Source organism: Nyctereutes procyonoides, unplaced genomic scaffold (assembly GCF_905146905.1).
Source record: "Nyctereutes procyonoides isolate TBG_1078 unplaced genomic scaffold, NYPRO_anot_genome, whole genome shotgun sequence".
Taxonomy (NCBI): Eukaryota; Metazoa; Chordata; class Mammalia; order Carnivora; family Canidae; genus Nyctereutes; species Nyctereutes procyonoides.
Window position 1 is genome coordinate 48,988,381 of NW_026575051.1, and position 25,705 is coordinate 49,014,085.

The following is a 25,705-nucleotide window of genomic DNA, read 5'->3' on the forward strand; positions in this document are numbered from 1 at the left end:
GGGAGCCCGACGTGGGATTCGATCCCGGGTCTCCAGGATCGTGCCCTGGGCCAAAGACAGGCGCTAAACCGCTGCGCCACCCAGGGATCCCCAATGGTATGTTTTGATCTATATCAAATGAAGATAGGGATGGGAAATTAAAAACCTGGTTCTGTGAACATGTCCCTAATTTCCTCATTAATGCTTATGTTCAACCAACTTCATATTATTCTCTTCAAGTAAAAGAATCTTACTCTAATTAAAAATAAATTCTGGGGGCTCCCAGGTGGCTAGGTCAGTAGTGTTTGACTTCCACTCCGCTCATGGTCCCAGGATCAAGCCCCAAGTCAGGCTCTCCCCACTCAATGGGGACTCTGCTTCTCCCTCTGTCTTTGCCCCTCCCCCCACCTATCCTCTGTCTCTTAAATAGTCTTTTTAGGAAATAAAAATAAAAAAATAAGTTCTGAGTGCCTCATTTGCTTTTTTTTTTAAGGTTTTATTTATTTATTCATGAGACAGAGGGAGAGAGAGAGAGAATGACAGAGACAGAGAGAAGCAGGCTCCACGCAGGGAGCCCAATGCGGAACTTGATCCCGGGACCCAGGATCATTCCCTGGGCCAAAGGCAGACGCTCAACAGCTGAGTCACCCAGGTGTCCCTGAATGCCTCATTTGATTAGATACCTTGAATGACTATTTATTTTATCATTATGGTTTTATAACTTTATATTTAAGGCTTTAAAAAGTTTATTAAGGTTTTGTATCTTCTGAGGTAATTCACACAATATACCCATAGCTTAAAACCCTTTCTGTTAACAACACTAATAAGTAACAGAATGCTTTGGGGGGAAGGGACCCAGAAAAATGAATTTAATTCCCCTATTATTCAAACATAGGAAGTAAATATGAATGATGGTTTCCAAATGAAGCCAGTTTGTGGCTGAGTTGGGACCACAGACCAGTCTTCCAACTCCCATTTTCTCCCCCTATGTTGTATATCACCATCCTCTTTCAAAGACTAAAGAATAAATGGATAGTTTCAAACAAAAAAAGTGGAATTTGCATCTGGATACATTGAGTCTTACAAAATACAGTGTTTATTATAGTGGCAGTTGTGACAGGTCTTTTTCCATGGACTCAATGGACCAATTTCCTAAACTGTGCATTTCCTGAACTCGAAATTAAATCAGGTACAGTACCTGTTATATTTGGTTGTAATATTTTGATGACATTACTGACCCCAGCTGAGAGAGAATTTGAGTAAAAATTCCTAAGAGATGCAGCACTGGCTTCCAAATGAATCTGTATTGATTCTGTGGAGAAAGGAGAAATAATGTTAATATCTAAAGTGGGGCTGTCCAAGCAAACTTTTTGCAATAATGGAAACATCCTATAGTTGCAGTGTGAGGGCAGCCATTAGTCTTGTGTTAGTAAGCATGTGAAATGTGGCCAGTGCAACTAAGGACTGGATTTTAGATTTTATTTAACTTTAATTAATTTATATTTACATTTTAGTAGCTACCTGTGGCTAGTAGCTCTCATACAGGACAATGCAGATAAAATACAAATTCTCTCTATACAATTTTAGACAGATCACATGCATAATATAATACACATATTCTTTGGCTAAGTTCTCATGGATAGAAAGGTTCATATAAACTCTACTACTTTAGGCAACAAGTTCTACCAACAAATTCCAAGTCCTGTACTTTGCAACCCATGTAATGTTGTTAAGGTTGGTTTTTCCTCTTAAAATGAAAAAAAAAGTACAAGGAAATTAAGCAGGACAACTTAGAATACTGGAACTAAAATAAGTCTCCTAAGCACTTTAAGGCAAATGAAGTTTACCAAAAACAACCTTCCCCAGATAGGATGGTTGTATAGCAGCATGTTCAAAAAATAAGCAGTAACATGATATAGTACATTTTCCTTTTGGATTTGATAGAAAAGTGGAAGACCATGAAATGCTAAGGATTACACAGGGGCAAAGTTTCTCTTAGGACACATCTAAGGGCAGTTACATGCCTTAATTTTTTTTAACAGCTATACAAATAGTAAGGCCAGGTAACAAATTTATTGCTAGATCTCCCAGATACAATTTTAAGTATCTTCACAGGATAATACAGCTACTGAGGCACTAAAATAGTTTACTTATGCACTTATTATACAAATTAAGCTTTTCAACTCACCCAACCCCTGTGGTATATTCTTGGCTAAATGATAAAGCCATTTAACTCTGAGCATCCAATCTTGATTGGTTGCTCGTTCTATAAGCAATTTAACAGCCATGGCCAGAACATCTGGTTCATCAATCCAGTAAGTATCCACTTCGACTGAACTGAATTTCAAGCTCTCAGGGTTAGGAGACTGCATAATTTTCTCTAAATCGGGTAAGGTAAGAGGCTGAATCCTGAAATTCATTAGAAAAATAAAGCAAAGTCAGTACTAGAATGAACTTTCATTTTACATTTTAAAGAACCAGGAAAATAACTTTACAAATAACAGATCAAAGAAGTAATAGGGGAAAGATTAGTCCCTTTCAAAGGAGAATAATTAAAACATATCTAGTGAATAATAAATAGGGAGCAATATTACAATGAACAAGGAAACTATAACAGCTGGGTAATAAATGACCATATAACATTCCGGTCAAACATGTTGGGTCATGACCACTACCATCAAAAAAAAGTCATGATGCCAAAGAGACACAAACTCAAGGCTCCACTAACCTGGCCCAGCTGCTGGTTTTCATGCTCATCCTGTTAAGGCAATATACTAAGATCTGTCCATCACTTCGGACTACAGACAGGTGAGAGTCTTCTGTAACAAAGAGAGCTGAGGGCAGAGAATCTGGCCACAGGCCCATAGCAAGGATGGAGTTACCCCAGGTTTCATGTGCTCGAAGAGAAAAAACATGTTTCTCCAGTAAAGCCTGTGCAAGCTGGTAGGAGATAAAAACACAAAGGCAACATCTAAGTGCTATTACCAAAAAGTAGAAGAGGAATAATAGTTTTCCAGGACCTTTGTGATCATCCCACAACTCTCATCACAGTCTTCAATTTTCAACACTACAAGCTAAATTCCACTTTGCCTAAAGACAGCTAAGTTTCAAAGAATATTTACATTTAACCTATTTTCCAGAAAAGTACTTAGAGACCAGATCTCTACTACAGAGTAACTGAAGTGCTCCACTCTCAGTTCATTAAAGTCACCATCAATAAAAGGAATTTCCCCCATTCAAATAATGCAAAGTGTTATAAATGAGAAAGCTGTTTGAAATACTTCATGGTACCTTCTGGTTTGCTGGTGAATGCTGGGAGCAGACATATGCTTCCCAGCATACTTCAGAAAAAGCTCTGTCTAAACTCAGCCCTCGCTGTAGGTACTGCACAATGAATAAGGCTGTTTGAATTAGAGTTGAAATAGAGGACGTTGGAGAACCTATAAAGAAAAAAAATATTGCCATCTATGAGCAACAGATTCTGCAAAATCTCCAATGAAAATAGATAAATTCATCTTCTCATCAAACTTTGTTTCATTCAATCCACCCACTTACCTTAGAAAGCCTTTTAAGTAGAATCTAGAGTCTCACCAGCACATTATGGACTTATAAGAACATTCATATTCCTTCCCTATCCTGTCTCCCTCCCTCCATTTCTGGCTGTCACAAACATACTGCAGGAAAGTGAAAACTACAAGTAGGACAAAGCCTGGTCATTTATATCCTTAATCTAAAGTTGACAAATGCTGAAGTAGCAAAATGAGCATGGCCTCATAAAGGACCATGCACTTTAAAATCCAACAGAACTACATTCAAAGCCTCACTGTTTGGCTTTGGTGAGTTATTCAACCTCTCTGAACCCTATTCTATAACACGAAAACATGCCATGAAGAATTAACGTGAAAACTAAAAAACCAATAGACATTGAACCTAACACATAGCAGTTACTCAATATATAGCATTTATCATTACCTTTGTTATTATTCTTGCCTGTTCCTGTATATTTGGACAGATAGGTTTTATTAGAAGAAATAACACCTGTTTTAAGCAGTTCAAAGTTCCCTCTTTATTCTATCTTCAAAAGACTCAATGACCAGATAAGAGGGATAAACTTTACAAATTTTAGTGCCTAAAGCAGTATTCCTTAAGGTAAGAGTGTCTGAATGAATCTACCAGAATCATCTGGGGAGCTTCTTTATAATACTAATTTCTGTGTCTCACCCAGATTTACTGAACCCAATCTCTTAGGGGGAAGATAGGCATCAGCACATCTCTATTTTTAACAGACTTTTCTGGTAATTCCTATTTGTATGTACACTAAATTTAAGAACTCCTAGATTAGCAGTCAAATGAAAAAACATATGAATTTCTAGAAGAATAAAACTCTGCAGAGGCCTGTAAGTCAAGCACCTTACCTACTACAGTGCTTTGGATCTCTGTGTGTAGAGCCAAGAGGCTATCACACACACTATCCCCCACCAACCCAAGGCTGTGCAGCAGAACTTTCAGATCCAGGTCATCTGGGATGTTTCCATCCCCTTCTCCTGAAATGTAGATTTCAAGTCCACGATTCCTCATAGCTCGGGATATTTCTCCATGAACAGGATCCATCGAGAGAAAAAGTCTAGCAATTCAAAGGGAAAAAAAATTAAAATCACAGTTGCAACCAATGATGCAGCTCAGCAACAACTGATGAGGGCAAATCCTATGTGTTAGAACTTCAGGGAGATACCATTAACTAAAACTCTGCTATTTTCATCTATATTCTATCTTTTAGTGCCAAAATGCACCAATATAGCAAAATCAGTTTCTCTAAACCTATTCTCCTTAGAAACTGTTTATCCAATGCACCTTTAATGCTGAGAATATAAATTCTTTCAGATAGTCCCCAAATCAGACAGTGCTAATTCATCATTCTAACTCACCTACAGAGATCAGAAAAGGGAGCAGTGTATTCTCCTGAAACAATTACCTTCATATATGTCTAGCAACATCTCCATATAGCCAACATCTCCAAAGCTAAACAGTGGATTCCCTGCTAACCTTCCCATGTCAAACCTGCTCCTTTGCCAGTCTTTCCTTTCCCATATTTACCAATTACCCAAGCCAAAAACTTGTATAAAATCCTTGCTTCCTCTTTTTTTTCAACCCACACATCCATCAGAAAGTCCCACTCATATGGCCACCCTAGTCTAAGCTATCATATCTCTTGCCAGAACTACTGCAAAAAACTTGTGATCAGTCTCCCTGCTTCTACCCTTTACCATCATCCCACAATAGGGACCTCACCTCTCTTATTTTTTTATTATTATTTTTTAAAGTAAGCTCTGTGCCCACAATGGGGCTTGAACTCACAACTCCAAGATCAAGAGTCACATGTTCTACCTACGGAGCCAGCCAGGAGACCCCTCTTGTTTACTGATGCGATCCCAGAGTCTGGCAAATAGCAAAGCCTCAATAAATAAGTGCTAACTGAATCAATAAATGGGTGAACATACTTATAACTGGATGTATAAATAAAACAGGTAAGAAGGTCCTACTTAATTGAGGCAGTCAGATTCTTAAGCAGAAACTTAAGAGGCAAGAATACCTGAAATTGGGATTTGGTGTTATGGTGGGAGTGGATCCATCTATCATCCCCCTCTCACTAAGAGTGAGTACACCTCCAGGTTCAAGCAAAGCATTCAAACGATCCAGCACCGATGGGCTGCACAAAGAGAATTCAAATACAATGGTGACAGACTGACACGCTGCACTGGTTCTATTTTCCTCGCACAGGCCTCCTACTGCTCCTGACTCAGGTCGTCCTTAAGCATAGACCACTCCCCCCATATAGAATTGTGCTCTCTCTCCCTGTCCAATCCCCTTTTCACTCCCAAAGGCATTCTTTCCAGAGATTTACAAACAGTAAATATGTAAAATATTTGTTAAATAAGTAAATGAAATTAAGGAAAATTGTTCCATGATCTATAGCTCTTTCTTTTTTCTTTCTCCTTCCATCTCTCCACTTCCTAACATTATCAAACCAATTTGAAGACACCTGGATTTCAATTCAAACATTCTGAAAAAATCTCCAGGTAGAGAAACTCATCATCTTGACCCGGAATAGTTTCTATTATGCTATGTACTACGGAAGTTTTACGATGCCTTTTTCCTTACTTTAGAATCAAAGCAATACACACTGATGCATATTTACTAAATGTCTGGCCTGTAAAAGATCACTATTTCAAAAACTTGGCCTCAAGAATGACCCTAACAAAAGGAGTATTTTCGATATTAAATAAAAAGGTCTACCTCAAAAATGGTTGGAAAAGTAACCCAATTGTGTTAGCCTTCAGCTCAGTTCAAAACAGTCATACAAAACTAAAATCTTGCAACTAATGACCAACTACCTTTGTTCACCACAGGGATATGTATCTAGTTAACAATGGGTTCAAAATACCAGAGCTTTCAACTGGGTTTCTACTTTGACAAGCATATCTCAAATATCAATCTTGTGATTAAGCAGAAGGTCCTTACTTGCAGAAGTTAACATTGTCCATCAAAAGCCAATCTCCAGACTTCAGAGCCCGAACAAACATGCTGTCAACCCATTCAAATGTGCCATGGCTGTGGCCACTGGTGGACTGCAGAAGCTTCACCCCAAAATTTCGGAACTCTTCCACAAGTTTGGCAAATTCTGAAACGTCACAGCCATAGCATTTATTTTCAAACTGGGACAATAAGAAAACCAACAAAAGAAAAACAAAAAACCCTAAGAGTTTATTAAAAGAAAATTGGAGGGCAGCCTGGGTGGCTCAGTGGTTTAGTGCCCGTCTTTGGCCCAGGGTGTGATCCTGGAGACCCAGGATCGAGTCCCACATCAGGCTCCCTGCATGGAGCCTGTCTCTCCCTCTGCCTGTATATCTGCCTCTCTCTCTGTGTGTGTCTTTCATGGATAAATAAAAGATTTTTAAAAAAGAAAGAAAATTGGAAACTTCTGACCCAGGTTTTTTAAAAAGATTTATTTATTTATTCATGAGAAAAACAGAGAGAGAGAGAGGCAGACACACAGGCAGAGGGAGAGGCAGGCTCCTTGCAGGGAGTCCGGTGGAGGACTCGATCCCTGGAATGGGATAGCGCCCTGAACCAAAGGCAGACGCTCAACTGCTGAGTCACCCAGAAGTCCCTGGCCCTAGTGTTTAAAGTTTTGTAATAGAGTATAAATAAGAAGGGGGTTTTTGTTTTGTTTTTATTTAAACAAAACAGGTTAAAAAAAAAAAAAAGGAAAGAAGAAAAATTAGGGCTGGTGGCAGAAAATATTTTTTAATGCTTTTCTGAATTAATGGCTAGGTAGAGGGAACTCAAAGGTGATAGTAAAGGTAAATAATCTTTGTTATAATTTCTTAAATGGCATAAGGAGAATAATGCCTCCCACCTATTACCGCATTTTTATCAAATGTCCATGAAATGGACACTAAAAATTGGCACAATGAAAATCAACGCCATTAAACTAGACTTTCTTTATAATGACGATATCATACGATTATAGTAACAACAGGTATTTATTTGCTTAGTGCTTAAATGGCCCATGCCAAAAACTTTTCAACTGCTCTTTTTTTTTTATTGGAAGTTCTCTTATGACTCTTGTTCATATCACCAAGTATTATGCATTGAACTCCATGAGGAATAATAAAGTTTAGACTTTACCTCCACTGTTAACCACCTAAAAACTGTATCAAATATATGAAACAACTGCTTTCAAACACTGGCCAACAGCAGAGGGCTGTGACACCTAAGGAAAGGAAGCCCTATAATTTCACTCGATTTCTGCCTGGAAGCAATTTCAGGATCGCAAAGCAAGGAGAGGGAACTCAAACATACCACAGAGGTCTCAGACAGACTGGAAACAAACCTACCACGTTGAAGCAAATAGGAAAGGCTGAGAAATATTCTCACCATAAACCCCATCTCTAGTGCTGTGTGACCCACAACTTGGAAAAGCCTGAAAACGTGGAGCTTCTCACTATGGAACAAAAGGTTTGAACCAGGGATCCCTGGGTGGCACAGTGGTTTAGCGCCTGCCTTTGGCCCAGGGCGCGATCCTGGAGACCCGGGATCGAATCCCACGTCGGGCTCCCAGTGCATGGAGCCTGCTTCTCCCTCTGCCTGTGTCTCTGCCTCTCTCTCTCTCTGTGTGTGACTATCATAAATAAATTTTAAAAATAATTAAAAAAAAAAAAAAGGTTTGAACCACACATCAGGAATCCCAACTTCTAAAACATGAACCTGAAAGGCAAGCCCTCAAAACATCTATCTTCTAAAAGCAACAGGGTCACATCCCAAGAATACAAGATTGTGATTGGAGAAAGGGCTCACACACACTCAGACTCCTCCAACCCAGGGCAGAGCTAAGAGAGACAGCTAACTGCACCCAGACTCAAAGTGAAGGAGGCTCACCTCGTTGTATGGAAGACACACCTGAGAAGCAAGCACCTAATATAACATATACATCCTAGAGCCCGCTGGAACACTATCTGGGGAAGAAGACTGATGGGCACGATCTTTGTGCTCTTCCTTTGTGGTGCTCTAGAGCACCAGTACTTCCCAGAAAGCTTTTTACATTAAGTCTTGGGCTCTGATTTTTATAGCTATCACTCAGGGGATGCCTCTTGATCCTCTGGCTCTGGAGGCCAGGAGAGGTTGAGTTCCTGATCTCATGGAACTGTAATAAGCAGTGTCACCCAGAAATGAGATAGAATTGGTAAATTCTACGAACATTCAAAAAGAATATCAATCTTTCTCAAACAATTCCCCAAAAAACAGAAGAAGAAGAGGAGGGAACTTTTCCAAACTCATTTTATAATGTCAACATTACCCCGATACCAAAACCTGACAAGGATGCCGCAAGGAAAGAAAATTACAGTCTATGGGTGCCTCGCTGGCTCAGTTGGTAGAGCATTCAACTCTTGAGCTTACAGCTGTGAGTTCAAGGCCCACGTGGAGTCTACTTAAAAAAAAAAAATTATAGGCTAATATCACTGATAAACATAGATCTGAAGATTCCCAACAAAACAATCAGTAAACTAAATTCAGCAATACAGTGAAAGGATCATACACTACAATCAAATGGTTTTTATTCCAGGGATGCAAGAATGGTTCAATATCTGCAAATCAATGTGACCAAACAAGTTAACAAAATGAAGGATAGGGCAGCCCCGGTGGCTTAGCAGTTTAGCGCCACCTGCAGCTCAGGGCGTGATCCTGGGGACCCGGGATCGAGTCCCATGTCGGGCTCCCTGCATGGAGCCTGCTTCTCCCTCTGCCTGTGTCTCTGTCTCTCTCTCTCCTCTCTGTGTATTCTCATGAATAAATAAATAAAATCTTAAAAAAAAAATGAAGGATAAAAATCATATGACCATTTCAACAGATGCAGAAAAAGCACCTGACAAAATTCAACATCCATTCATGATAAAAACCCTTAATAAAGTGAGTACAGAGGGAATATGCTTCAACATATTAATATATTACTATATAGAGTTTTATTATAACACAGATAACATCACACTTAGCAACAAAAAGCTGACAGCTTTTCCTCTGAGATCAAGAACAAGGTAAGGATGTCAACTCTCACCATTTTATTCAACACAATACTGGAATTCCAAGCCAGAGCAATTAGGAGAGAAAAATAAAGCATCCGAATTGGAAAGGAAAAAGGAAAACTGTCACTATTTGCACATGATGTAACATTACATAGAGAAAACCCTACACCACCACAAAGAAAGAAAAAAAATTCAGTAAACTTGCAGAACACAAAATCAACACAAAAAAATTCACTGTGGGGCAGCCCCGGTGGCACAGCGGTTTGGCGCCGCCTGCAGCCCAGAGTGTGATCCTGGAGACCCGGGATTGAGTCCCACATCAGACTCCCTGCATGGAGCCTGCTTCTCCCTCTGCCTGTGTGTCTGCCTCTCTTTCTGTCTCTCGTGAATAGATAAATAAAATCCTTAAAAAAAAATAAAAAAAAAAAAGAAAAATGGTGCTGGGGAAATTGGATAGCAACATACAAAGCCACATATAACTTCTGACTCCTCAAAAACCTAACCACTAATAGCCACCTTACCAGCAGCAGTCTATTAACACATTATGCACACTGTATATACTATATACTATATACTCTATTATTACAATTCTTAGTAAGCTAAAAGATTTTAAAAATATTATAAGGAAAATACATTTATATGTTTTTGGGAAAAAATCCACACATAAGTCAACCCATTCAAACGCCATGTTGCTCAAGGATCAACAAAAATGCAGCACTAAGCGCTTAAAATTTCCAGCATCCAATCAAAATTACTAGACGTACAAAGAAAATATGACTTACAACCAGGAAAAAAAAAAAGTCAATAGAACTAACCCAAAAATCAGATGAAATTAGCAAAAATGTTAATGCAGCTATTATGAAAAAGCATTAGCATTTAAGATAAATATATTCTAGTTCTCAAGTTAATAATATAACTCATGTATCTTCACAGTAATGTTAAGATATAAATATTTACAGAAAAAAACATTTAACCAAAAGTAAAACAGAAAAATTGTTTGACACACCTTTTCTCACTCTATTAATACCCCTAAGAAATTACTCAATATGAAAGTGATTCTTAAATAAGCAGCATTTTGAATGAGCTGTGAGAACTTACTGTAAATATTTAAATTTCAACTGAAAGATACATAGAAGAACTAGACTGAAGGCTGTAAGGTCAGAGGATTAGATTCAAAACCTAGTCAAGCCACTTTGTAACTGTACAACATTAAGCATGGTATTTAACCTCTATGAGCAACCATTTCCATAAACATAAGATGAAGATAATCTTTCCTTGTAATGCAGTGGTATTGTGAGGTTTAAAAGTAAATTTTTAGGGATCCTTGGGTGGCGCAGCGGTTTGGCGCCTGCCTTTGGCCCAGGGCGCGATCCTGGAGACCCAGGATCGAATCCCACATCGGGCTCCCGGTGCATGGAGCCTGCTTCTCCCTCTGCCTGTGTCTCTGTCTCTCTCTCTCTGTGACTATCATAAGTAAATAAAAATTAAAAAAAAAAAAAAAGTAAATTTTTAATACAAGACTACCACCCACTTGGAATTCATAGCTCAATGGGAAATTTTATAATACCTTCAAAAAATGTATAAACCAATGTATAACTCCATTAAATATCTCTCACAATTAAATTTGAGTGAATGAGGAAAGGATTTCAAATCTAATTAATGGGCTTGAATTGGGGGAACTGACAAATCAAATCAACAATAAAATCATTCTCCTGCTTAAGAAAGTAAACTATTTAACCCACAGCCATGGATACATTGTTTATAGAGCTAGATGAGAGGAGTCTCACTTCTTTATCTCTAAGGAATCAACCCTTTATAACCAGTAAAAGGCTTTGAAAATAAAAGATGACAATCATAGTGATGGACACAATCTATGAGCCTATAATCTTCCCTAAAAGCATAATCTTCATCACCCAAAAAACTGCACCACAATATGCGAGAAGTTTCCATGTTAACTGAAGATTTTCTTCCACTTTCTATACAAAACTAATAAACACATCCTAATGATCAATTTAGATTTCTATTCTCCCATTTAAATATTTAATTTTGGGGAGTGCCTGGGTGGCTCAGTTGATTAAGCATCTGCCTTTGGCTCAGGTCATGATCTAGGGTCCTGGGATGGAGCCCCAAGTCAGGCTCCCTGCACAGCAGGGAGTCTGCTTGTTTCTCTTCTCTCCCTTCCACCCCCAACCCCCCACACACTCATGCTCTCTTGAGCGTGCACTCTCTTTCAAATAAATAAATAATAATTTAAAATAAAATAAAATTTTAGGGACGCCTAGGTGGCTCAGCGGTTGAGCATCTATCTGTCTTTGGCTCAGGGCGTGATCTCGCGGTCCTGGGATTGAGGCCTGCATCAGGCTCCCTGCATGGAGCCTGCTTCTCCCTCTGCCTCCATTTCTGTCTCTCTCCCTCTGAGTCTCTCATGAATAAGTAAATAAAATCATAACTAACTGAATGAATGAATGAATAAATGATATTTTGAGAAATTACTTAACTAGTTTTATTTTTTTAACTAGTTTTAAAAGCCAAGAAAAAAATAAAGCCAGTTTACATGCAAATGATTTACTATCATAGATGATTACATACAAGATAAACTATCAAGCTCACTAAATTTCTTTCATTTTTGCTTTATAATTCTAAATTATTTTACATCAGCTTCATGTTAATTTCTAAAACAAATATTTTCAAGTTTTCTTAATAACTATTACATTAATTAAAAAATTACAGATAATACCTTACAAATACATTACTACTTATACATGGACACTACATGGACAATACTATCTACATATCTGAAACACATATCCAAACACACATACCTGCCTTGGAGTAGGAGTTGATTTTGTTGTTGAGTCGCTGCATAAGCAATAATACTGCTTCCAGCTTGTTGACAATCTCCATCGTGATACCTTTACCAGCATCTCCAAGACACTTGGGCTTATAAGTCAGAAGAAAGTGACTCCAGGCTCGAAGCACTACTTCTGCATCATCAGAACTGATAAGAAGGCTGTCTCTTAACAGTGCCCTTACAGTGCCTTCCACCTTTTCTAGCAGCTGCCTCCATGGCCGTATAAGATCAACCTGAAATTTCCAGAGCATAAACTCATCATAGCCACTGGCCAGAGTCAAAAGAACACTCTTTTAAATTAAAAAACAAAACAAAAATTCCTACTTGTAGTCACCAACACAGAAGACCAAGAGTCAGACCACAGCATTATACATGTTTTGACTGAAAATGCAAAGGCAGACTTTACCTGCTCAAATCCACCCAGAAGCTCTGTAGTATCCATTGCACTGTTCATAGCCATGATCTTTAATGTGTGACCAGTAAGGTGTGCCAGAAGCTGGACCAGGCTGGTCTTGCCCACAGAGGCTGGACCCACAAGGATGACCATCCAGCTCATCTGCACACATTTCATAATAGACTCCAGAGACTGTAATGACTGGTGCAGGAGCAACAGGGGACGGCGGGACAGGAGAGGAACGTAACTACCACGGGAAAGGACAGAGTAGCCCAGCTGAAAAAGACATGCCAGTCAGATTTCACAAGTGTGCCTGGTTGTGGGGGCAGAGAAAATCAAAGAAAAATGTAAAAGAATAGTGGTTTATTCTACATGACTCACCTGAACATCATAAGGAGTGATGTGAAATAGTCTGGTTCCCAAGTATGGGTTGGAACTTGAATTAAACACATCCTTGAACACAGCAATGACCTAAATGAAGATAATACAATCAAAACATGTATCACTTCATCAAATTCCTAGCCAAATCTTCTAGAAAACATGCACAGCAAGAGATATCACAATACTGTGAATGAACACTAGTCACAATTTCCCTATCCTTTTGATTTTTCTCTTATAGATTACATTTATTTAAATCTTCAGAATGATAAATAAAAATTAAAAAAAAAAAAAAAAAAGGGATCCCTGGGTGGCGCAGCAGTTTAGCGCCTGCCTTTGGCCCAGGGCGCGATCCTGGAGACCCGGGATCGGATCCCACGTCAGGCTCCCGGTGCATGGAGCCTGCTTCTCCCCCTGCCTGTGTCTCTGCCTCTCTCTCTCTCTCTCTGTGACTATCATAAATAAATAAAAATTTAAAAAAAAAAATAAATAAATAAATAAATAAATCTTCAGAATGAAAGCAAACTGGAACTCAAGAAAAGAGTAATCACCTAATCTCAAACTATATGAGATTCCAGTTGAGAATATATCATAAATTAAAGCCATGGATATTATGGCAAATCTACAGATAAAAAATGAATCTGGAAAAAAAAAAGAAAAATGAATCTGCTTTCCTTTTTCTTAAAAGATTTTATTCATTTATTCATGAGAGACACACAAAGAGAGAGGCAGAGACACAGGTAGAGGGAGAAGCAGGCTCCATGCAGGGAGCCCGATGTGGGACTCAATCCCAGGTCTCAAGGATCAAGCCCTGAGCTGAAAGCAGAGGCTCAACCACTGAGCCACCCACGCCTCCCTGAATCTGCTTTCCCCATTCAAGATACCATCTAAAAAGAAGGTAGAATAGTCTGAAGATTTTGAAGAGCAATGACCATTTTTTGAGCATCTATTATGTGCCAAACATTATAGAAGTACTTTAATAGATTATTTCTGATCCTTACAGCCTTGCAAGATAGGTATCATTTCTACTTTATTGATATATATAGCAGGATTCATAAGAGTTATAGGATTTACTCATGGTTAGTAAGTTATTTATTCCATAATATGATTTTAGCTTTCTAAATATTTATGTAGAATGACAACCATTGCTATTTTTCTGATTATTTACATCAGTTATCCCTTCCTTACCAGAAATACAATTAGAAAACTTGCCAATAGCCCTACTTCTTTCCTTCCTGGATTTCTTTTTAAGAGGAATTGGGGCAGAGAGGATAGCTAGGGATGTGTAAAATACACAATTTAGTCCAGAGTAGCAAGAAAAATTCCGGCCACCCAAAATAAGTACACCAAATTGCATGTTTCTAACAAAGCAGCCAAAACTCATTATCACTGTACACTGGACTAAAGTCAGAAAATAAAATAGCAATATTATAAAATAAGTCATAGGACAGAATGTACAGCATGGTGACTGTAGTTAATAATACAGTATTGTGTGTTTGAAAACTGCTAATAGAACAGGTTTCAAAAGTTGTCATCCAAAGGAAAAAGTCTTTTGTAACTATGTAAGGTGACATGTGTTAACTAGACATATTGTGATTTCACAAGGTAAACAAATACTGAATCACTGTGTTCTACACCTGAAAATAATGTTTATATGTCAGTTATATCTCAACTAAAAAAATTAATAAGAGTTTGACAAACAGGAGAAAAAAAAAGGTAAAATCATTATCAGTACCAAATGTTGACTAGGGGTCAAAGAGCAGCACAGGAGAAAGTGCTCCTGTCACATACTGCTGGGTCCAGGTACTCAGTGACCTTATATTCTACTCCAAGGCAGATTATCCTCTCCTCTCCCTAATAGTCCACCAGAATTAAAATTACAAATACATTCACAATGTGGTTTATTTAGTTTTATTAAGTCAGACTGAATTTACTCAAACTCTTCCAGCTTAAATAAACCTTTCTCCTATTACTATTTTTCCTCACTTTTGTGTGTGTGAATTACAATAACTGACACAGAGAATGGATAGAAACCTTCCCTTATAGTGACATACCATCTAACATCAGTTACCCAATTAACTGGCCAGGGTCTTGCCACAATGAATACACTATAATTAGTAAGTGGACAAAGAAAATAAAGTTCTAGGTGATGGTATATGAATTATAAGTAATAAAATTATATTTTCTAAAAACTAGGTGAATATTCTAATGTAATGACCAAAAGCCACTTGTACATAATAAATGAGTTAACATTTGGCTACAATTGTGAGATGGAAGGAAAGTTCGGGGCTGGAGTGCTGGCTCTACCACTTTACTATAGGTGACACCCCATGACTCTAGGCACTGGATCCTCATTGGTAAGAGGTCATAGGTCATGATAGTGCCTCTTGCCTGCAGCTACTGTGAGTATTCTGTGAGACTGGACTTTAAATACCACAAGGCAAAATGAACAGCTGATTAGTTGTTCTAATATTGGCTAGAAATTCTAGTGTCATTTTCTATTTACAAAGGAGATATTTTTATTTCCATTCAGATACAGAATATTCTCCTACAATACTTACTTATATTTTCTAGATAAAAGGCTTTGTAGCTCAAAAGTTTATTTAAAAACAGAAAACCCTCCTCCTCTACTGATTATCACCTGTCTCCTCCTGTTTCTCCCCTTTGTGCCTTGAAAGATGATGAAGACCTAGCTCTTTATTACTGGGAGGCCATAGTGGTTTTTTTTTTTTTTTAGATTTATTTATTTGTTTGTTTGTTTGTTTATGATAGACTGAGTGGGGGGGCAGAGACACAGGAGGAAGGAGAAGCAGGCTCCATGCCAGGAGCCCAATGTGGGACTCGATCCCGGGACTCCAGGATCGCGCCCTGGGCCAAAGGCAAGCTCCAAACCGCTGAGCCACCCAGGGATCCCCTGGGAGGCCATAGTTTTAAGAAGGTTTGCAATAAGAGGGTTCAGAGAGATCAACAAATTGTGTATTCCAAAGCAAACTACTCTGCACTTTGAGACCTTGAGATAGGTGAACATTTAGTCTCTTTAACTTCTAAATTCTAAGCAGCTTTCCTGAGGTTAGTATTATTAGTGAGTATGCCCTTTCTCTCCCTTAGGAAGAAATCAACTTTCAGATGGAAAAAAACACAAGGAACAAGAGTGAAACTCACCTTTTCTTTGTCTTCCTTGGTTCTCATTCTCTCACCATAGACCAAAAACACATGTTGACCAGGATCATAACACCCAGGAGACTGGTCAACTAACATCAACTGACACCAGCGGAAAAGGTCCCGAAGGTTGAATTCCCAGGGTCCTCCTTTTTGCCCCCATTTCTTTTCGACAGTCACTTCATGATCAATCTAAAAAGAAAACGCCATTCATTATTGGGAAACATGTCCCATTAGTAGGCACTGCATTAAGTACTTTCATTGTACTACAAATGCATACATAATCGGGAAACAGAAATCAGCAGGTTTGATACAAATGTCTCTTTCTCCCAACCCAGATGTTTAAATCAGGATACTCTTGTAAGCATTAACATCCATACACATAATAGATCTGAATTACTATAATCCTCAAATGAGTAGTTTCTTCCACTAAAAATGTGTATTATTCAATGTGGTTTATTTTAGAGAGACTGGTAAATTTGATGGTATCCCACATTGAAAAAATTATGGTTCTAAAAAAGACTTATGGTTCTATCACAGCATGAAAATAAAAAACAATACAAGTAGGTACTTACTTGGTTATTGAAAGCAACCATCTTCTTAACAATATTTTTGTCAATGGCTGGAAACAGAGTACTAGCAATGAACTCCATGTCAATTACTGTAAGGGGATCCACAAAGACCTATCGAATCCAAAAAGAACACGAAGAAATGCTATTGCTTCTCTTTACTGAACACCAGGAAGGACTACCACTTGTAAAGTAAAACTGTTATTTAACACCAAAGTAACGATACCTCAGTTTAGATATATATATAAAAATTGAGTTAAAGAAATCTTTCCAAAAAAAAAAAAAAAGAAAGAAAGAAAAGAAGTCTTTCCTTGCATTTTTAGGATACAGAATCCTAAAGATAAATGAAATACAGGCAACAGAGGTTTTGTTGTTAGCTCCATGCTAGTGAATTTTTTAAGGGCATAGGAGCATTAACTTTAAAATTTCAACTTTTTTGGGCAGCCCAGGTGGCTCAATGGTTTAGCGCTGCCTTCAGCCCAGGGCATGATCCTGGAAACCTGGGATCAAGTCCCACGTCAGGCTCCCTGCATGGAGCCTGTTTCTCCTTCTGCCTGTCTCTGCCTCTCTCTCTTTCTGTCTCTCTCATGAATAAATAAATATTTTTTAAAAAATTTTCAACTTTTCAGTTGAAAAGTTTAAATGTTTGAAATTCTTCATAATAAATTATTCTGAAAAGATATTCAGCAAATTATTAACTGTCAATGGAAAGGGACATTAAAGAAAGCTAACATCTAGAGCCATTTCCAAAACTGGAGCCTAGTCAAACTTTGGCAAATAAATGTTAAAACAAGTAAGCATATGTACACACACACATTCTCCCCCCACCCTCACCCCCGCATTTCTGTAAATGAGAATATAGGCAGGAAGAAAGACATTGAATGTTAATAATAATTGACTCTGGTATGGAGAATACTGGACTTTTTTATTCTTCCTGGTAGTTTTCTGTTCTTTCTCACTTTATTTTAATTTTTTTTAAGATTGTATTTATTTATTCATGAGAGACAGAGAGAGAGAGAGAGAGAGAGAGAGAGAGAGAGAGGCAGAGACACAGGCAGAGGGAGGAGCAGGCTCCCTGTAGGTAGCCCGAGGTGGGACTCAAATCCACGGACCCCAGGATCACACCCCGGGCCGAGGGTAGACACTCAACCGCTGAGCCACACAGGCGTCCCTCTTTCTCACTTTAACTGAAATGCATTATTTTCATCATAAAAAAAAAAAAATTCAGTATTTTAATAGATCACTTAGACACCTGGAAAGGCTGAATACTGGCCTTTATTTTGAGCACAGTAATGGGATTTCCTGGAGGAATGGTTACCTTACTCTCTAACTGATAACACATCAGATCCTCCTAACTAAAGACAAAGGGACTCACACCAGGAGGGGAGTGATGATGAAATCAGTCACATCAATATTCATTACATAAAGACACAGAATTGAGAAACAGATCATTAAACTGATGCTCTCTCATTCTTATAGTGAGTGTCCTAATAGCTTTGTGCCAGCAGTCTTATCACCCTCGACACTCCACCTGTAGTCTCCATGGCAACAGCAAATCTTACCTGAGTGAATCTGTTAAGGAAAGACCTTGGCAAGCCCTTCCTCCCACCTCCTTGTCTAAAAGGATTTTGACACCCGAAAATCTTCGTCTTTTCATGCTGTACTTGAAAACTCATTCCTAACTCAGGAACATAGATTTCTCCTCTGTGGTCAAAACAAGCATTGAGTCCTTCCAATACAGACTGAGAAGCCAGGTTGAGCTATTTGAAGAAAATATACATATTTATTACATATGGCATAACTATACCAAAAAGCAGAATAATATGCATAAAAGTAGAACAGTATTGTTTTCAAGAGGAGAAAGCTCAAACAATATAAGTAATATTCTATTTTTTTTAGATTTTTTTTTTTGAAAGAAGGGAGGAAGGTATGAGGGGTAGAGAGAATCTCCAGTAGACCCCCTGCTGAGCACAGGGCCTGCCTTGGGGCTCAATTCCTTGGAAGACAGAACCAAGAGTCTGATGCTTAACCAATTGAGCCACCCTAGGAACCCTGGTAACATTCTATTTCTTTCTTTTTTTTTTTTTTAAAGATTTTATTTATTCATGAAAGACACAGAGAGAGAAAGGCAAAGAGTAGGCAGAGGGAGAAGCAGGCTCCAGGCAGGGAGCCTGACGTGGGACTCGATCCTGAGACCGCGGATCACGCCCTGAGCCAGGGGCAGGTGCTCAACCACTGAACCACCCAGGCATCCCACATTCTATTTCTTAAACCAAGTTTATTCATCCTATTATTTCACACACACACACACACACACACACACACACGCATGCACACACAAATACACGTCAGACAACTAGGGTATATAAATTATCAAGAACTTTTAAGTAAACTGAATAAATACTCTGAATTTTTTTTAAAAAGCAGTTAAAATCTTCTCTAAAATTAAACTGTATCCTTTGTATTCACCCCTATATGGACCTACCTTGCACATCCCAGCTTACCAAAAGAACTTACCAGTACAGAGATCTCACTTTTGCAAATCTGAGATCTTTAAAGACAAAGACTGCTCTTTACATACTTAAATAAGTATCTTTCCCAGCTCAAATACTGAATGAAATCTCCAAATGGGCTTCAAAGCCATGACATAAACCACACAAAGGAGACTGACACAGCTAACTTTCACCAACATTTTTATGAACAAGAACAAATATAAGAAGTTTCTGTGCAGCTCCGGTGGCTCAGCGGTTTAGCACCACCTTCAGCCCAGGGCGTGATCCTGGAGTCCCAGGATCGAGTCCCATGTCGGGCTCCCTGCATAGAGCCTGCTTCTCCCTCTGTTTGTGTCTCTGCCTCTCTCTCTCTCTCTCTCTCTCTCTCATAAAATAAATAAGATATTTAAAAAAAAAAGGAGGAGGAGGAGGAGGAGAAGAAGAAGTAGTAGTAGTAGTAGTAGTAGTACTGGTGGTAGTAGTAGTAGTAGTAGTAGTAGTAGTAGTAGTAGTTGTTGTTTCTGTGCCAAAAATGAAAAGAGTTGAATGGAGGTCTTCAGATGCTAAGTTCAGAGGTCGGGGATGCGAAGTGTGATAGTTTTGAAGGAACATGGAAAAATTCAATAAGGAAAATGTAAAATCAATAAAATGCAAATGGGCAAAAAACTGCACTACATTATATTAGAATTTCAAGTGTCATGTTTACATAAACACTACAAAACACAAATTCCACCGAATATTCTCAAACAGATAAAACTCTAAAAACTACTCTTAAATGTGACTGCAGTCAAGAATGTCTTGGGTACCTGGATGCATTTCCACCCAGTAAGAGTATGGTCTGAGACTTAAACTTTAAAACCAGGCTCTTTTTTTTTTTTTTCACCTTGGCTGAAGAATACTATCAGGCATCTTTTTCCAAAAATCGGAATGGGACACACCTCCTTCCTCCTTAATATCTCCCCCATGCTAAGTAGGAAGCAGCTCAGCTGAAAAGAAATCCCACAGCCCACCCTCCAACCTCAGACCCAAAGGATGTGAATCTTAGGACCCACTGGGGCCAGTCTCAAAATTTCCATCCATAGCATTTTGATCACACCAATCGCTTAAGTCCACAACTACTTCCCAGCTTTTTCCTGGATTAACAAGGCATATCCCAAAGTGACCCAACACCTTTGCCCATAGCCTTAATTCTATTTTTGTGCATCACTTTTCCATTATCTCCAGCAGCCTGCTAGTCACTAAGATTCAGCATTTATCCCAGGTATCATGAGGGGTTCTGTTCTCCCCAGTCAAAAACTTATCCAATATGCACACGTAACACTGACTGTTTTCTCACCATTTTTTGTATGCCTCTTAAAATAACATCCTGCAGTCTTTCTGTTGTACTTATAAAACATGTGGTGGTTGACACTGCTTTGTATTAACACTCATGAAATACATACAAAATACCAAACAAGCCCACCAGAGACCACAGTATAAACTGGTAAAGAGACAGTTTTTCTCTGAAAGCTGGCTTACAAAAGGAGCAGTGGCTTGTATATATAGGGGCTTCTATATGTGCTTTATTACAAGTGACTTTTCTTATTCTTAAAAGAAACCATGGAGGACTTTTCTTCATTAGAGAATTTATCTTTACTAGCAAAATAGCAATGAGATACAGCCTAGCAATATGAAAAGTATGACTGCTCTTCCCATTGTGACCCCATGCTTGGCACGACAGACAGTCCTCTTACCTCATCCAACACAACCCAATGGCCTGCCTTCAGAGCTGCCAGCAAGGGGCCATCCCGCCAGGCAAACTCTCCTCCCTTGCCACCTTCAACAGGTAGATCTGCTCCAAACAGGTCTGTGATGTCCTTTGAGAGGGGGTAGAAAGGAGAAAAAGCCAACATTACATAAAAAAATTAACTAGATCTCAAGACCATAAATCTAAACTGATAAATTCTTGGGCTTTATGTCACTTTTCCTTTTTATACCCAAGACAGAACTAACCAATCTAACCAATCCTAGCACTCTTTACCAGGAGCCCAGACATGCTCTGAAGAATCGTCCTATCAATCATTTGGAGTTAGAGCTCTGTATCAGTAGTTCTCAACTGTAGCTATACTTGGAAATTAATTGGTGAGCTTTATAAAAAAACAAAACTCAAAACAAATAGGGACGCCTGGGTGGCTCGGTGATTGAATCTGCCTTTGGCTTAGGGTGTAAACTCGGGTCCAGGGTTCCTTGTGAGGAGCCTGCTTCTCCCTGTGTCACTGCCTCTGTCTCTGTGTCTCCCATGAATAAATAAATAAAACCTTTAAATAAATAAAATAAAAACAAAGACCAGTAACAACATCCAGGCCCTCTCTAAGACCTCATTCCTAGAGAGTTTCATTTGTCACCTCTTGTCCCATAATTTCATAAGACTGTTAAATGGACATTTTATTTCTACTAATTTTTTCCAGAAAGTACAAAAATAAAGGAGAGTATACAGAATTGGGCAATTACCTCTCAAAAGACTATTAGGATAAAGCATCTAGAGAGCACAATATTATAGATATCAGTTATTCATGTATCCAAAAGGACACTTAGTTTAGAAGCTCATGTTGCTGTGGTCTTTTATCACTAAGACATATTTGGAATACTGAAAAGGTCATAACTATTTTTGATTAAGAAACTCTATGAACAGATAAATCCATTACTCCATATACCCATCCTCATCAGCTGTAGGATGACTAAGCTTACCGTCTGTTCAGACAAGTTGATTCGAACAAGGATGTTGCCTGAAGCCTTGGCTAATGCTCCCACCAAACTTGTCTTGCCCACACCAGGGGAGCCCTCCAGGAGAATAGGTTTGTTCAGTTTTGTAGCTCTTAAGAGTCTCTGGGTGTTCATAGCTGTGGTGCCTGCACTAAGGGCATAGTCAGCAATATTATTCCTGTGAAGGACAGGTCCTTAAATAGAGAAAAGAAAAGCCACATATAAGCTGGACCTCAACCAAATCGTATATACATATCCATTCAAGACTTTAAGAATCTAACCAGTAGATTTTCAGTCAGTGAAGTACCATCTGTAATGAAAATGTTCAGCCCTATTTCAACGTTTCCCCACTTCTAGGTCCATAAAATGCTTTAAAGGAATAGCCAGCAACATAACGTTCTTCAATTGTGCCTACTACTATGATCCCTCCTGCACTTATAATTACACATATATGTACTTACATAGGTCTACCTGCAAGCACACATTTTTCCTTTCACAACCTACATCTGGAATTACTATATGTACTTGTACAATTTACCTTTACAAGTAAGTATTTTCCTAAAAGTCTAAGCTAGTGTAAGCTAGGTGTATAGGCCACATGGTTCCAAATAAATAATTTTATCCAAGGTTTTTAGGTCTTGAAGACAATTCAGGATGTATCTTTAACCCATAACCTAGCTGAATTACAGATTAATAATAGTTTTATAGGGATTAACATTTATGTCATTGTGTCTCTTGGAAGAAACTTCTCATATAACAGTTTGGAGGGCTAGGAAAACATCCATGACCTCAGCTATGGAAGCAGAAACAAGGACCACCCCAGTCCCAGGTCACTAACATACAGCTCCTATATGAGAATACCAAATACTATGATGGTGATATAGGGAAATTAGATCATGGATGCACCATCAGGAAAGGAGAGCACTACTTAAGAGGGAAAGAGAAAAGGGCAATATTCCATTAGGCCAGGAACCTGACTGGTTTCGTTCACTACTGAACCCCCAGTAACTGCCAGTGTTCCTCTCAGCATTTCAGACACTCAACAATTATTAATGTACGGAGAGAAGAAGAAACAAGAAACAAATGACCCCCCCCAAAAAAAAAGAAACAAATGACCCTGCTAGAGAAGTAACAGTCTAACAAATTATTAGTGCCTTAGAAGATAGCTAATCTATCTCATTTAAATATTTGGTAGAAGCAACCTAGTAAGAATGAGAACAAGGATTAGAACTGAAACCCACCTCAGTTTCCCATTTATCATTCATTCATTTATATCCATTTACTCAATCAAAAGACATTTTCTGAATGCCTAGGACTGCTGGACTACATCTCAGGTGTCAGAGACAAGACAAGAGACACAATTCCCACCCCCAAGAGTTCACTAAACTATCTTGGTAAGCACTGATGAGCATCTATAGGTGATACATTATGGGCTGAATTATCACTATAGGAAAGCTCTTGTCTTGAGCATCAAATAAAAAATGAATTTTTAACGTGACAATCTATTCAAAGACTAAAGACTATACTTTTTATATGTCAGTTATGTATTTTTAATTATTCATGAAATTATGGTTGGTTATGCCAAGTCAGATTCTAATTCAGATAACCAGTTTAGAAATAATCATGAACATGATACACTAAAAGTCACAATAAAAGTCAAGTACCACCTATGATCTACAAGAAGAGAATCTTCATTTATTCAAAATCATTCTTACCCCTTGGTATAAAAAATGGATGAATTCCCCAAAGGTTATCTATTCCAGTAAATTCTTTGGCTTTGAGTCTGTCATAAATCTTCAATTCATTTTTCTGACACTCTGTAAGTCGCACTATCTTGGAAAGTTTCTTGATAAGGAATTTCAGACATTCTTTGCGAGCCAAGAGAGCCGTACCAAACCCTGAGGAAGTTACCCCTAAAAGATAATGGAACAGTCCATCAAACATGACATGACATGACGCCAAGCTTTCCAACTACTAATCAAGAGCTCTTGAGCACTTTCACGGAGAAATGAGGTCCTAGTAGAAGTACACCCAAAATACAACTGCTAGTGTAAACAATCCAAAAGCAAAAGTCTCGATCCCTTATCCCTTCAATTTACAGATCAGCAGCAGCTTATTCAGTAAAGCACCCATGCACTCCAGGATGAATCAGCCTGGAAGACAGGAGTAACTAATGTGGTACTGCTGATCATTTTGGTTTAATCTCTAATCTTCACTGCTGAAAAAACAGAAAAACACTGAATTTTATGAAATTATGGCAAACTTAAAAACAAACTAAAGGATCCAGGCCATTAACTATAAATAACCATTCATGTTAAGAATATCCAGTCCTGGGTGCCTGGGTGGCTCAGCCAGTTACACATCTGCCTTCAACTCTGGTCGTGAACCCAGGATCCTGGGATCAAGCCCTGCATCTGGAACAGGGAGCATGCTTCTCCCTCTCCCTCTGACTGCTGCTTCCCCTGCTTGTGTGCTTGCTCCCTTACTCTGTCAAATAAATAAAATCTAAAAAAAAAAAAAAGAATTATGTAGTCCTATTAAGGAAGGCATGTGATGTAATACGCCATGATATTATATATGACTGATGAATCACTGACCTCTACCTCCGAAACTAATAATATATTTTAATTGAATTTAAATTTTAAAAAATTAAAAAAAAAAGGAAGAAAGAATTATCCAGTCCTTCAGGAGCAAGAGCATTTCCAAGTCTTCTTTTTACTCTAATCATCATTTCATGTTTACCAAGTTCCTGGCCTAAAAGCAATGAGAAGTTGCAGCCTATCTTTCATATTGAACATCTCTCAAAAACAGAAAGAAAAGAAAATCCATTCTTGGTCTTGGAAACGTGAGAGTGACTAATTTTTTAACATATCTGGGTCAGAGGTCAGAGATCTGGCTTGCTCCATTTCATACTCTCCTCTACCCTAATCCCTTTGTCCCCACACCATTTAACAGACAACATACCTGAACCTATTCCATCTATGTACACCAGGCATGCAGCATGGACAAAAGACGTCACAGTGGAGATGGTCTCTGGCCTTTTCAAAGCAGCTTCCTCCTCCATTGTGTTCATGAAATTAACCCAGGACAGGATATCTCTGATACTGACCACACATCTTCGGCCAAATTCCTGATGGGTCAGCCAATAAATGAAATCCAGCATCACCTCAGCTATGTCAGCCCCTGAAATACAAAGAGGCAAAAGCAGTTGCTTAGAAGTAGTTGCATCAAACACTCCTAATAGGGTTTTGTAATATAGGCCCTAGAGATAGCCTATAAGAGGTCTGTGCTCCATAAGATTATATGCAAATTTTTGTGAAAGTACATTACTGCTTTTTTTAAGGAGGGAGGTGTGTGTGTGTGTGAAGTCCATAGTTTTTATTACAGTCCCAAGAGGTTCATGTATAGTATAACACATCTTAAGAATTACAGCCTAAGAAGCAATCCTGAAAACCGCTCAAAGAAAAGTATTCATTTGGTTCATGTTCAAATACAATTCTGAAGTTAAGGTACAATGATTTTAGGAAATATATAAATTTTATTTTATTTTAAACTGATTC

The 25,705-nt window shown here is 38.5% G+C and overlaps 1 protein-coding gene across 1 annotated transcript in view; it reads right to left on the reverse strand.

The window, feature by feature from the left end:
- Window positions 1–25,705, reverse strand: part of MDN1 (midasin AAA ATPase 1) — a 165,071-nt gene that overhangs the window by 61,919 nt on the left and 77,447 nt on the right. The window contains 17 exon segments of the mRNA XM_055329790.1: window positions 1,178–1,291; window positions 2,168–2,388; window positions 2,708–2,919; window positions 3,271–3,419; window positions 4,395–4,603; window positions 5,570–5,686; window positions 6,499–6,658; window positions 12,383–12,644; window positions 12,818–13,081; window positions 13,187–13,276; window positions 16,346–16,534; window positions 16,918–17,025; window positions 18,474–18,671; window positions 21,137–21,259; window positions 22,131–22,339; window positions 23,861–24,058; window positions 25,110–25,328. Of these exon segments, the coding sequence (XP_055185765.1) occupies window positions 1,178–1,291; window positions 2,168–2,388; window positions 2,708–2,919; window positions 3,271–3,419; window positions 4,395–4,603; window positions 5,570–5,686; window positions 6,499–6,658; window positions 12,383–12,644; window positions 12,818–13,081; window positions 13,187–13,276; window positions 16,346–16,534; window positions 16,918–17,025; window positions 18,474–18,671; window positions 21,137–21,259; window positions 22,131–22,339; window positions 23,861–24,058; window positions 25,110–25,328 (3,042 nt within the window).